The sequence below is a fragment of the Salmo salar genome, chromosome ssa07, assembly GCF_905237065.1.
Source record: "Salmo salar chromosome ssa07, Ssal_v3.1, whole genome shotgun sequence".
Lineage (NCBI taxonomy): Eukaryota > Metazoa > Chordata > Actinopteri > Salmoniformes > Salmonidae > Salmo > Salmo salar.
Genome location: NC_059448.1, coordinates 27,366,464 through 27,380,723, shown reverse-complemented (window position 1 = coordinate 27,380,723; position 14,260 = coordinate 27,366,464). Strand labels below are relative to the sequence as shown.

General features: G+C 43.3%; 1 protein-coding gene across 1 annotated transcript; it reads left to right on the top strand.

Moving 5' to 3' along the window:
• Positions 1-415: 415 nt before the first annotated feature.
• On the top strand, positions 416-14,227 carry plcg (1-acyl-sn-glycerol-3-phosphate acyltransferase eta). The gene is given in 13 exon segments (NM_001141753.1): positions 416-963; positions 1,256-1,619; positions 2,245-2,357; positions 2,847-2,907; positions 3,210-3,268; positions 5,180-5,214; positions 5,339-5,393; positions 5,578-5,660; positions 6,110-6,235; positions 9,528-9,681; positions 11,848-11,940; positions 12,651-12,786; positions 13,477-14,227. Coding segments are annotated over 13 exon segments (1,587 nt in total). The 5' UTR covers positions 416-873; the 3' UTR covers positions 13,695-14,227.
• The last annotated feature ends 33 nt before the right edge of the window (positions 14,228-14,260 follow it).

Below are 14,260 nucleotides of genomic sequence, written 5' to 3'. Positions count from 1 at the left end.
CGTGACCAGCAGAGATAGTACCATGGTACACCAGTTTTGATTGGTGTACAGTTTAGTACTCGGTGGCGTTTGCCTGTCTATCTAGCGAATATGAAAGTACGTATTTTGAAAACCTTTCGGAGAATTGACATTGCCAACAAATGGAAACGTTTTCAGAATAAATAGCTCCTCCCTCGACAGATCGTTCATCTCGAAAACTAAAGCAGATAGCTTGCTACCGCCCACCACCTAACATGATTAGATTGTGATTGAAGGAGTGGGACGGGTTTCGAGTTATTTATATATTATTTTCTCCTACCCTCCTTTCCCACAATGGAATATTTTATTTTCAAGAGGAAGGAGAAGAAAAAGTGGGCGGGAATATAACTTTTCAGGATGTAGTCCGCCCTAAAACCCCACCGAAGAAGATCACCAATGCGAGTTGTTGTTCTTAGTTTTTACGCCATATGCATTGACACGAGCGCACATTTCGTATAAAGTCCCTTGTATTCGAGTACAATAAATCAACGTATTGGCATTTTTTTATTCAGATTCACATCTTCGATTTCACTTGGATCGGTTTCACTTTTGAACTTGTTTCTTTGTTTCTTTTTATCCAACCAACTGTCGCACTCCTCTTATCCCTCGGACTGGTTTTGGCTCTCTGCATCTTGATAACGTTATATTTTGAGAGGTACTTTAATAACTTTTATATCACAACTTTTTACGCAACGCCAAATAGTTGCAGCGGAATTAAACTGTCGACGCACCGGGATATTCATCGCCATTCAGTGAATACCTCGCGCATCAAACCTCAAAGGGTTAGTTTGAAATCTGGTTGGGTCTGACCTACTTTTCACAGATATTGAGTCTGTCAAGGCTTGCCTAGTCGCCATGGAGAGGCGGGACAGTCGCCAAGCAACATCCGATTACCCTCACCCATTTATACATAAACTGAATCTGACCAGGGCACAGAGAATACGGGTGAGTTGTCTTATTATGCTTGAGGAAATGTGGTAAGAGTTTAAGTTGGTAAGAGGACACATTTGAATGGTTTGTGTGTCTGCATACATGTGCCTATTGTTGATTATCAACTGTGCACGCATCTATATTCTGGATTCATTGTAGCATGTAGCAGCTTGTCTAGGAACTACGTGATACAATATGATACATTGTAGCCTGTGACAGAATGTGTGCGTAATGAATATTATACATTGCAGGCTACTCTATTTAACTTACTATTCTCCATATATTAACATGTCCCTTCAATCCACAGGGCATGGTGTTGGGCACCATCCTCTTCCCCATACGTGTCTTACTGGTCACCCTCTGCTTCCTGATGATGTGGCCTATTGCCCGGCTGCGTTTGGCCGGCTTGTCAGAGGAGGAACGCTCCAGGCCAATAGTGGCGGGGTGGCGTTGGTGGCTGCTACATTCCATCATCCGGTTCCTGAGCCGGGCAGCGTTTTTCTTCCTGGGGTTCTGGGTCCGGGTTAAAGGTCGTAGAGCGGGGTGTAAGGAGGCTCCCGTGCTGGCGGTGGCGCCTCACAGTAGCTTCCTGGACATGTTGGTGCTGCCGGAAACCCAGCTAGCTACAGTGGTGTCCCGTTCGGAAAACCAAAAAATCCCTGTTATAGGGGGTGAGTGTGGGGGTAACTGGGAGTGGGACACATGCGCACACACACACACACACACACACACACACACACACACACACACACACACACACACACAGTTGGCTAAGGTGGTGTCCAGATTGGAGAACCAGAGCCTGCCTGTAATAGGGGGTGAGTGTTATGCGGGATACTTGGAGTGACTGGGTCAAAGTTGCCCATAAAAGACACAGATCTAGTATCTGATTACTGTCCTCAAATGGTAACCTTAATCACTGGGGATAAAATACCACACTGGGGGCAACATCATTCTACTCTGTTGGGGTGAGATGGAGAATGAGGGGGGGGTGGAGGTTGGGAAAGGAGGGAGAGATGGGGGAGGGATTGGAGAATAGGGACTATTGAGAAATGTTGACAAACTCCTAAAACAAACTAATGCCTCATCACTTCTCTTGTTTGTGTTCTCCCGCTATCTTTTCCTGTCCTTTCTGTTTTCTTTCTCTCTTACCTTTTCCATTCGTATTCCCTTTCCTATCTCTTCAGTAGCACAGGCCTTCAGTGGCTTTTGTGTCCTAATTAATATAATAATCATGTTATTATGTTTGTCACATTATAACAGCCTTGTGTATGGTTTCTATTTTTCTCCCTTTAGCCCTCCTGGGGTTTAATCAGTCAGTGATGGTAAATAGGAAGAATCCAGAGTCCAGGAAACAAGCTATTGCGCAAATCATAGAGAGGCTCACCTCCAACGGCTACTGGCCACAGGTAAGCAGTGTTCAAAGGTCATATTAGGCCAATGGAGGTAACAGGTGCAACGGAGTAGTCTTGTCCGAGACATGTAAACCCAATTGTTCAAGGATTTCCTATGGTTGAGACATTGGGTTACCACATAGGCGACGTGGGCTCACATCCAACCAGTTACACACATGTAACCTCACTGCATGAGTCTTGTGTCATGTAGCGCGACGACTCTGAGTTAACAGGCACGTTAGAATGATGTAACTATAGGACAATTAACATTACTGATGAATGGACGACTGTTATAGAACTGGTTTAACGCCTTCTTTCTCTCTATATACATCAATCACTGTCTCAATCTTTATCCCTCCCTCCCATCTTTTTCTCTCCCTCTTTCTCCTCCTAATGAACCTTACTGATGGACTGGTTTTTCTAACTCCCTTGCTTTCTCACTTCACATCTCTGTCATTGTCTCTATTCATCAATCACGGTCGTTCTATCCCCTCCCTCTCTCAGATGCTGATGTTCCCAGAAGGCACCACTACGAACGGCACCATTCTCATCAAGTTTAAACGTGGTGAGAACCAGACCTTGGTTCAAATACTATTTGAAATCTTTCAAATGCTTTTAGCCTTTGCTTTAGCCTGCCTAGTGTGCCAGATTGGCGGTGTTTGCAATTTTGCTTCTATTCTAATAGTTAAAATAATTTCTAATAGTATATGAACCTAGTATTGGTGAGCACACAAAGAATATCTTGGCTTAAATCAACAAACTGTCACTTATGCTGAACCTAAAGAAATGGATGGCATGTTGTGTTACGTAGGGAGGGGAGAAAGAAAGGTATGAGCTGACTGGTTTACTGTTCTCTCTCCCTTCGAGGTGCCTTCCTGGCTGGAGTCCCAGTCCAACCAGTTCTGCTGCACTACCCCAACAAACTGGTGAGTAGAGAGGGGGATTAAATAGAAAGTGAGTGGTGGAAGGAACCGCTGCCTCCGGGAGCATATATGGTCTGGGATGACAGCACTACCACTAGACCAGCTCCAAGACAGCGTAGGTGACTTGCTGACGAATTGGAATTGGGCCTGAGAACACCCTTCCTATTAAGGACTACAGTGTGTTCTGGTTGTGGGAAAATACCATGTTGTTTGCTTTCTAATCATAGATACAGTGCCCTCCACTAATATTGGCACCCTTGGTAAATATGAGGAAAACTGGCTGTGGGGAAGAAGAAAAACATCTTTTATGTTCACAAAAATCAAACCTTTAATTAAAGTAAAAATCTATTATCATAAAACACATATGTTTTTTCTTAAATATATGTGTGCCACAATTATTGGCACCCCTTCATTCAATACTTTGTGCAACCTCCCTTTGCCAAGATAACAGCTCTGAGTCTTCTCCTATAATGCGTAATGATTTTGGGGAACACATGGCAAAGGATCTGAGACAATTCCTCCATATAGAATCTCTCCAGATCCTTCAGATTCTCCAAGGTCCACGCTTGTGGACTCTCCTCTTCAGCTCATCCCACAGGTTTTCCATGGGGTTTAGGTCAGGGGACTGGGATTGCCATGGCAAAACCTTGATTCTGTGGTCATTGAACCATGTTTGTGTTGATTTTGAGGTGTGCTTTGGATCACTGTCCTGCTGGAAGATCCAACCACGGCCCAGTTTAAGCTTCCTAGCAGAGGAAGTCATGTTTTGATTTAATATCTGCTGGTACTTGATGGAGTCTATGATACCATGTATCCTAACAAGTTGTCCAGGGCCTTTGGAAGAAAAACAGCCCCACAACAGCAAAGATCCACCACCATACTTCACAGTGGGGGATGATGTACTTTTCTGCATGGCCATCTTTCTGTCTACACCAAACACACCTCTGGTGTTTGTTTCCAAAAAGCTCTATTTTGGTCTCATCTGACCATAGAACCCAGTCCCAGTGAACGTTCCAGTAACGTTTGGCAAAATGTAGGTGTTTGTTGGCAAAGGCTTTTTTTATGGCAACCCTCCCAAACAACTTGTGGTGATCGTAGTTTTGGAGACTTTCTGACCCAAATCCCAACTAACGTCTGCAATTCTCCAACTGTGATCCTTGGAGATTTTTGGGCCACTCGAACCATCCTCCTCACTGTGCGTGGGGTCCATATAGACACACGTCCTCTTTCAGGCCGATTGTTAACATCTCCAGTTGCTTTAAATTATTGCCCTGATAGTAGAAATGGGCATTTTCAACCGTTGAGCTTTTTTCTTATAGCCATTTCCTGGTGTGTGCAGCTCAACAACTCTTTGTCACACATCATTACTGTATTCTCGGGTCTTTCCCATAGTAATGGATGACTATGGGAACTTGGCCTGTGTGTCACCTCATATTTATACCCCAGTGAAACAGGATGGCTTACCAGTTAAGTGTTCCTAATCACTCAGGTGAACTTAAAAACGTAAAATATGAATGGGTATATACTTCTGTTACATTTTACTCATAAGAATGTCTAGGGGTGCCAATAATTGTCACACATTTTGGAGAAAAATATTTGTAATTTATTTCACATTTAATTTTTTTCAATAATTTTACTTCAATTAAAGTTTTGGTTGTTGTGAATATTTTGAATGAAAGACCAAGAGGATAAATAGCAAAGACATTTTGCTCAAATTTACCAAGGGTGCCAATATTAGTGGAGGGCACTGTTGTTAATCTTTGTGCATGTTGGAACTCCAATGGCGCAACAGCATGTCTGTACAGGGTGTGTTTTGAACTGAGTGACCTGTAGGCTATGCAGTGTTCCGAACAGAATCAGATGACGTACTGTCTGCACATGTGAGTTTAAAAGAAAACGTGCTAATTTTTCTAGGATACTGTGCGCTGGACCCACAAGGGCACAACCTGGTAAGGCATCATCTAAATGACATTTTATCAAAAAAATATAATAATCATTGAACTTCATTATCTATAATATTGGAAATAAGCTTTTTCTAAATGTTATTTCACTGATGGGTGTTGTTCCCTCCAGGATTGAGACACTGTGGCACACCTGCTCTCAGCTCTACACTAACGTTACTGTTGAGGTATGATAGTGTTCTGTTTTCAGATTGGCTGTCAGTGTAAATGTCCTCTTCTCTTATTGGCGATATTACCTGTCAGTATTAATATCCTCTTCTGATTGCCTGTATTACCTGTCACTATAAATGTAATGTTCTCTTATTGGCTACAGTACCTGTGTTAATATCCTCTACTCTGATTTGGTTACAGTTTCTGCCAGTATACACCCCCTCTCAGGAAGAGAAGGATGACCCTAACCTGTATGCAGACAACGTCCAGAAACTCATGGCCAAGTAAGTTTACACAGAATTTCTGCCTGTAATGTATGTGTATCTCATCTTTGGGCTGAGTCTTCTTGAGGTGTGTGTTTGTTGTTGCTGTATGTGTGTTATTCTAACAGTACTGAGTTTACGTCTTTGAGCTTGTCAGGGCTCTGGTAATCCCAGCTATGAACGAATACCTGTACTTGCGTTTTAAATTGTAGGCTTTTTGAGAAGAGAAGAATGAGTATGGTTTAAATGCCAGGATCATTTACGCTTTTCATCTAGTAGAATTGCGCATTAGATGATGCATTCTCAGTAGGATCAGCCTAGTATGCTGATATTTGTTGCTTACTGCGTTCATTTTGACAAAATATGTAGTACGATTAGTAAACAATATGCAGTTTAAGTAGTAGGCACTGCTTATGTGAACGAGAGGTGTGTGTGTGTGGCCTAACAGTATCATCTCCTATGTGTTTCAGGACTCTGGGTATCCCAGCTACAGACCATGTGATGGAGGGGCGTGTTCCTACCAGAATGCTAGGGGGGCTCTCCCTCCCCCTAGAACCCCCAGCCAGAGAAACCCTCTCACTGCTGCACAAAGACGGGTAAGAGAGGTGTGTGTGTGTGTGTCACAGGAGGGTGGTGATGGGAGGACGGCTCATAATAATGGCTGGAATGGAGTAAATTAATTGGTATCAATCTATGTTTGATTTTGTTTTTATACCGTTAAGTACACTCGGTTCCAGCCATTACTATGAGCCAGTCCTCCCCAATTAAAGTGCCACCAGTCACCTATGGTTTGTGTGCCTGTGTGGAGTCATACATATGTGTTCTATCAATTGTTTGTGTGTGTGCTGAGTCGTATAACAATAACCAACTAAAGGCGCATACCTGTCTATAAAAGGTCCCACAGATGACAGTGCATGTCAGAGCAAAAACCAAGCCATGAGGTCAATGCAATTGTCCATAGAGCTCCGAGACAGGATTGTGTCGAAGCACAGATCTGGGGAAGTGTACCAAAACATTTCTGCAGCATTGAAGGTCCCCAAGAACACAGTGGCCTGGAAGAAGTTTGGAGCCACCAAGACTCTTCCTGAGCTGGCTGCCCGGCCAAACTGAGCAATCGGGGGGAGAAGGGCTTTGGTCAGGGAGGTCACTTTGACAGAGCTCCAGAGTTCCTCTGTGGAGATGGGAGAACCTTCCAGAAGTACAACCATCTCTGCAGCACTCCACCAATCAGGCCAGACAGCCAGAGTGGCCAGGGAGAAGCCACTCCTCTGTAAAAGGCACATGACAGTCTGCTTGGAGTTTGCCAAAAGGCACCTAAGACCATGAGAAACAAGATTCTCTGGTCTGATGAAACCAAGATTGAACTCTTTGGCCTAAATGCCAAGTATTACGTCTAGAGGAAACCTGGCACCATTTCTACGGTGAAGCGTGGTGGCAGCATCATGCTGTGGGGATTTTTCTCAGTGGCAGGGACTGGGAGACTAGTCAGGATCGAGGGAAAGATGAACAGAGCAAAGTACAGAGATGGTTCACCTTCTACCAGGACAACAACTCTAAGCACACAGCCAAAACAACGCAGGAGTGGCTTCGGGACAAGTCTCTAAACATCCTTTGGTCGGCCGGACTTGAACCAGATCGAACATATCTGGAGAGACCTGAAAAATAGCTGTGCAGCAACGCACCCCATCCAACCTGACAGAGCTTGAGAAGATCTGCAGAGAAGAATGGGAGAATCTCCCCCAATACAGGTGTGCCAAGCTTGAAGCGTCATACCCAAGAAGACTTGAGGCTGTGATCGCTGACAAAGGTGCTTCAACAAAGTACTGAGTGAAGAGTCTGAATACTTATGTAAATGTGATATTTCAGATTTTTTCTAAAAACCTGTTTTTGCTTTCATTACGGGGTGCTGTGTGTAGATTGATGAGAACAACAATTTAATCAATTTTACAGTAAGACTGTAACATAACAAAAGGTGGGAAAAGTCCAGTTGTCTGAATACTTTTTCAGAAAGCACGGTATACAGTTGAAGTCGGAAGTTTACATACACTTAGGTTGGAGTCATTAAAACTCGTTCTTCAACCACTCCACAAATTTCTTGTTAACAAACTATAATTTTGGCTAGTCGGTTAGGAAATCTACTTTGTGCATGACACGTCATTTTTCCAACAATTGTTTACAGACAGATTATTTCACTTATAATTCACTGTATCACAATTTCAGTGGGTCAGAAGTTTTCATACACTAATTTGACTGTGCCTTTAAACAGCTTGGAAAATTCCAGGAAAATGATGTCATGGCTTTAGAAGCTTCTGATAGGCTAATGGACATCATTGAGTCAATTGAAGGTGTACCTGTGGATGTTTTTCAAGGCCTACCTTCAAACTCAGTGCTTCTTTGCTTCACATCATGGGAAAATCAAAAGGAATCAGCCAAGATCTCAGGAAAAAAAATGGTAGACCTCCACAAGTCTGGTTCATCCTTGAAAGCAGTTTCCAAACGCCTGAAGGTACCACGTTCATCTGTATAAACAATAGGACGCAAGTATAAACACCATGGGACCACGCAGCCGTCATACCACTCAGGAAGGAGACGCGTTCTGTCTCCTAGAGATGAACGTACTTTGGTGCGAAAAGTGCAAGTCAATCCCAGAACAACAGCAAAGGACGTTGTGGAAACGGGTACTAAAGTATCTATATCCACAGTAAAACGAGTTATATATTGACAACCTGAAAGGCCGCTCAGCAAGGAAGAAGCCACTGCTCCAAAACCACCATAAAAGAGCCAGACTACGGTTTGCAACTGCACATGGGGACAAAGATCGCACTTTTTGGAGAAATGTCCTCTGGTCTGATGAAACAAAAATAGAACTGTTTGGCCATAATGACCATCATTCTATTTGGAGGAAAAAGGGGGAGGCTTGCAAGCCGAAGAATACCATCCCAACCGTGAAGCACAGGGTTGGCAGCATCATGTTGTGGGTGTGCTTTGCTGCACTTCACAAAATAGATGGCATCATGAGGAATGAAAATTGTGTGGATATATTGGAGCTACATCTCAAGACGGGAAGTTAAAGCTTGGTCGCAAATGGGTCTTCCAAATGGACAATGACACCAAACATACTTCCAAAGTTGTGGCAAAATGGCTTTGGGACAACAAAGTCAAGCTATTGGAGTGGCCATCATAAAACCCTGACCTCAATCCTGCAGAAAATGTGTGGACAGTATTGAAAAGGCGTGTGGGAGCGAGGAGGCCTACAAACCTGACTCAGTTACACCAGCTCTGTCAGGAGGAATGGGCCAAAATTCACCCAACTTATTGTGGGAAGCTTGTGGAAGGCTACCCGAAATGTTTGACCCAAGTTAAACAATTGAAAGGCAATGCTACCAAATACTAATTGAGTGTATGTAAACTTCAGACCCACTGGGAATGTGATGAAATAAATAAAAACTGAAATAAATCATTCTCTCTACTATTATTCTGACATTTCACATTCTTCAAATAAAGTGGTGATCCTAACTGACCTAAAACAGGGAATTTTTACTAGGATTAAATGTCAGGAATTGTGAAAAACTGAGTTTCAATGTATTTGGCTAAGGTGAATGTAAACTTCCGACTTCAACTGTAGGTTGATGAGAACAACAATTTTATCAATTTTACATTAAGACTGTAACGTAACAAAATGTGGAAAAAGTCCAGTTGTCTGAATACTTTTTCAGAATGCACTATGTGTAGGCTATTTATCTATGGCTTTGTGTTTGATCGTAACTGTGCAGGTGCTCTCATTCTTGTGTGCAGTGCTTCTTAAATTGTCATCTAGAAACCTCCCTTTCTCATTTCTCTCCCCTTCAATCTGTTTCTCTCCTTCCATCTCTCCCTCTCCATCCTCAGTCTCAGAGAGCCAGAGGTTGAGGTGGCACTAACTCAGATGATTGACAGGTGTCAGTCAGAACAGGGTTGGAGGGCTGTTGCGGATGAGCTGGTCCCTCTTATGGGACTGACTGACAGACAGACTGCTGCTAAGATTTGTGGTCTCTACTCAAAGGTAAAGTACTCTGAGGTAAAATTGTCCACCAGCGTCAAGCGTGTGTGTGTGCAGTACACTTTGATTATTTCTTGGTGTTGTGTGTACTTTGTTTCTGTGTTGTTTGTGTAACAGTGACAACGTTTGCATGCGCACAATTTTCCGGCTAGTAACTCATATTCCGCTTAAGGTCTTATTCAGGATAAGCTGTTTACATGTACCTTTTTGATATCCCGTTCACGAGTATCCATGGAATCTGTGAATATACAGAATATTCCTAATTGACTTTCATATTGGTTAAATGTAATAGTACAGTGCATTGGGAAAGTATCAAACTTTATTTGTCACAATACACAATAACAAGGCTATTGTACAGGGGGCACCGATAACGAGTCAGTGTGTGGGGGTACAGGTTAGTTGAGGTAGTCTGTACATGCAGGTGGGGGTGAAGTGACTATGCATAGATAATAAACAGTGAGTAGCAGCAGTGTTAAAAATGAAGTGGGGGTGTCAACGTAAATTGTCCGGTGGCGATTTATTAATTGTTCAACAGTCTTATGGCTTGGGGGTAGAAGCTGTTGAGGAGCCTTTTGGTCCCGCTTGCCGTGCAGTAGCAGAGAAAACAGTCTATAACTTGGGTGACTGGAGTCTCTGACAATTTTATGGGCTTTCCTCTGACACCGCCTATTATATAGGTCCTGGATTGCAGGAAGCTTGGCCCGTTCGCACTACCCTCTAGCGCCTTACGGTCAGATGCCGAGCAGTTGCCGTACCAGGCGGTGATGCAACCGGTCAGGATGCTCTCAATGGTGCAGCTGTAGAACCTTTTGAGGATCACGGGACCCATGCCAAACCTTTTCAGTCTCCTGAGGGGGAAGAGGTTTTGTCGTGCCCTCTTCACGACTGTCTTGGTGTGTTTGGACTATGATAGTTCGTTGGTGATGTGGACTCCAAGGAACTTGAAACTCTCAACCCGCTCCACTACAGCCCCGTCGATGTTAATGGGGGCCTGTTCGGCCCGCCTTTTCCTGTAGTCCACGATCAGATCCTTAGTCTTGCTCACATTGAGGGAGAGGTTGTTGTCCTGCTCCTGGCATCAACACGGGTGCATGCTCAGTCCCCTCCTGTACTCCCTGTTCACTCATGACTGCACGGCCAGAACACCATCATCAAGTTTGCCGATGACACAACAGTGGTAGGCCTGATCACCGACAACGATGAGATGGCCTATAGGGAGGAGGTCAGAGAACATGCAGTGGCATGTTCTCTGACCTCCTCCCTATAGGCCATCTGATCAGGCCTACCACTGTTGTGTCATCGGCAAACTTGATGATGGTGTTCTGGCCGTGCAGTCATGAGTGAACAGGGAGTACAGGAGGGGACTGAGCATGCACCCGTGTTGAGGATCAGCGTGGCGGATGTATTTTTACCTACCCTTACCACATGTGGACGGCCCGTCAGGAAGTCCACGATCCAGTTGCAGAGGAAGGTGTTTAGTCCCAGGGTTCTTAGCTTAGTGATGAGCTTTTAGGGCACTGTGGTTTTGAACGCTGAGCTGTGGTCAATGAATAGCATTCTCACATAGGTGTTCCTTTTGTCCAGGTTTGAAAGGGCAGTGTGGAGTGCAATAGAGATTGCATCATCTGTGGATCTGTTGGAGCAGTATGCAAATTGGAGTGGGTCTAGCGTTTCTGGAATAATGGTGTTGATGTGAGCCTTTCAAAGCACTTCATAGCTACAGATGTGAGTGCTACGGGTTGGTAGCATTTAGGCAGGTTACCTTCGTGTTCTTGAGTACATGGACTATGCTGGTCAGTTTGAAACATGTTGGTGTTACAGACTGTCAGGGACAGGTTGAAAATGTCATTGAAGACAGTTGGTCAGCGCATGCTCGGAGTACACGTCCTGGTAATCCGTCTGGCCCTGCTGCCTTGTGAATGTTGACCTGTTTAAAGGTCTTACTCACATCGACTATGGAGAGCGTGCCACACTATTCCGTCTAAGATCAGCATATTCCAGGCATCTTATCCTGGTTTCACATAACCGGGATATAAGCTTTTTCGGGTTATTGTAAACGGGATTTGATATTTTATATGCGTCAACTCAAAAACAAAGTTCTTGAATATCCCAAGTAATAACGGGATATTGGTGTGCATGTAAACGTGGTCAGTGTGCGTTGCGTTGCAGGATGACAAGGTGGATCTCAGACAGATCTATCTAAGTGTGGCTGCTGTCTCCAGCTTTATGGACTTCAAGTCTCTCCTTCACATCGCCTTCACTGTAAGTACATCTCCCAGTGTTTGTGTGTGTACGTGTAGAATAGATTCATAACCCCTGTGTTAATGTTTAGAGTACATGTTAAATATGGTCTGAAGTTATGCATTTCAACCTATAAAGTGTGTGTACGTAGCCTGGGTCCCGGATCTGTTTGTGCGCGTGTCAACTCCAACATGTTTGGCAAGTGAGCAGGAACAGACTGGCACCCAGGTTAAGAACAGAGAAACAAACCCAGGCGGTATAAAGAGGGCGCTTTAACCTATAAACTGGTCATATACAGTATATTTTACATGTGTTTATGTACTGTATTTGTACAGTGCATTCGGAAAGTATTCAGACCCCTTCACTTTTTCCGCATTTTGTTACGTTACAGCCTTATTCTAAAATGGATTAGATTTACATTTACATTTTAGTCATTTAGCAGACGCTCTTATCCAGAGCGACTTACAGTAGTGAATGCATACATTTCATACATTTTTTTTCTCCGTACTGGTCCCCCGTGGGAAACGAACCCACAACCCTGGCGTTGCAAACGCCATGCTCTACCAACTGAGCCACACGGGACTGAATACTTTTCGAATGCACTGTGTATGCATGTACTGTATTTTCTAAATGGAATATTTTACAAACTGTATATTAACTTCATATACTTACATAAACAGTATATTTTTTTAACCCAATATAAACTATCTGCTGTGTGTGTGTGTCTGCAGCTGTATGACAGAGAGGGTCGTGGCAGTCTGACTGCAGTGGATGTGTCTGACCTGATGGGGGCGATAGTGGGGAGTCCTCAATACCACACAGAGGAGCTGTACTCAGAACTGTCCTGGAGAGGCGCGCCCACTGAACGCAAGACACCAATCTATATTAACATAATTTACATTTAAATGAATGAACAACTTCATTAATCAAATAAACATCTTTATTTTTTGGGGGACCCATCCACCACGACCCTTCTTTCGGAGGACCAAAAAAACTTTTTGTTACATGTATATTCTACACATTATTTACGTGGTACTTTTTTTTTTACACCGTAATTACATAACTATATTTTTGCTATTTGATTACATCTGGATAGATGGTACTTAAACACATCCGGTATACATTATATGAAGTGTTTTCAGTCAGAACTATTATAGATCATGGGTTTTTTAATCCTCCCCTCAGCTACTTTCAGCCCATTCCAACTTACCTTGATTATTCGTGGTGTATTATTAAACTTTTTTTTGCCTTTTGTGGCTGTTGAGCAGAAACCAAGTCTGTGATCATGTGACACAAGCTGTTTCAAAGAAGAGCGATCGTCCGACTGCCCCTAACTACTGGCTCTTTCTCAATTAATCTTTCCTCGATTCCCCCGCATCCTCTCTCCTTGCCTCCTTCTCAAAACCCATTAGAGAAGTTCTGACGGAAGTGACCGTGGACCTTCTCCAATACAGTTGAGGCGCCAAGGAGATGGGTAGCGGGGACTGAAGGAAAGACAAGTTGAGAGAGCCACATCCTTGTCAACAACCCTAACGCTACATTGTTGTATCTCTACAGAGGAGCTGTTCAGAGTGCTGACCACCCATCCCACCTATCAGAAGCTGATCAGCGAGTACCTCACATCTGAGGGGGCAGAGTCTACAACGCCATCGACTCCTCTGATCAATGGGAAGGTTGGAAACAATAATGAAGGATTGCCTAACGACAACAGATCGGCTTTGCTTTATAAAACCGCTGATAACAGCTCGGCTCTACCCCACAAGAAGGATGACTAAGTGAAGGAACTCTGAAGCATAGTAATTGAATTCCTGACTGGGCAATCTAATTGCTGTGGTCTGAAGGGCTATGTCCCTTCTAGAAATTATATTTATGTACTCTGAAGGTTAGTCTGTTGCTGGCTACGTCTCCAATGACACCCAATTGACTTTGATGGTGAATTCCCTTCTAGGAATTATATTTCTATGGGGCTTACACCGTTTTGAGAAATGGAGAAAACCTGTACAAAGCAGCTCTACAGTATCTACAGTAAGCCCCATAGATGTCAAAGGGAATATATGTCATGACTAGTTTGTGTGAGTCTCAGATTAGTTATATATTGTTTACAATGTACATAGCTTGCTATGATTATGTCACGCAGTTCTCTGAGTCTGTTCATAAAGATGCTGTGAAAATAGTTTCACAATAGTTATTTATAAATGTAATGTTTTAATAAAATTAAGAGTTCTTGTATTTTGTACTGCTTGAAAGAGATGTGGTATGTGAATCATTTGTATTGTTTAAAGAACAAAATATATAAACCAAACGTAAATGACTATTCTCAAGATTTTTTATTGTATTATAC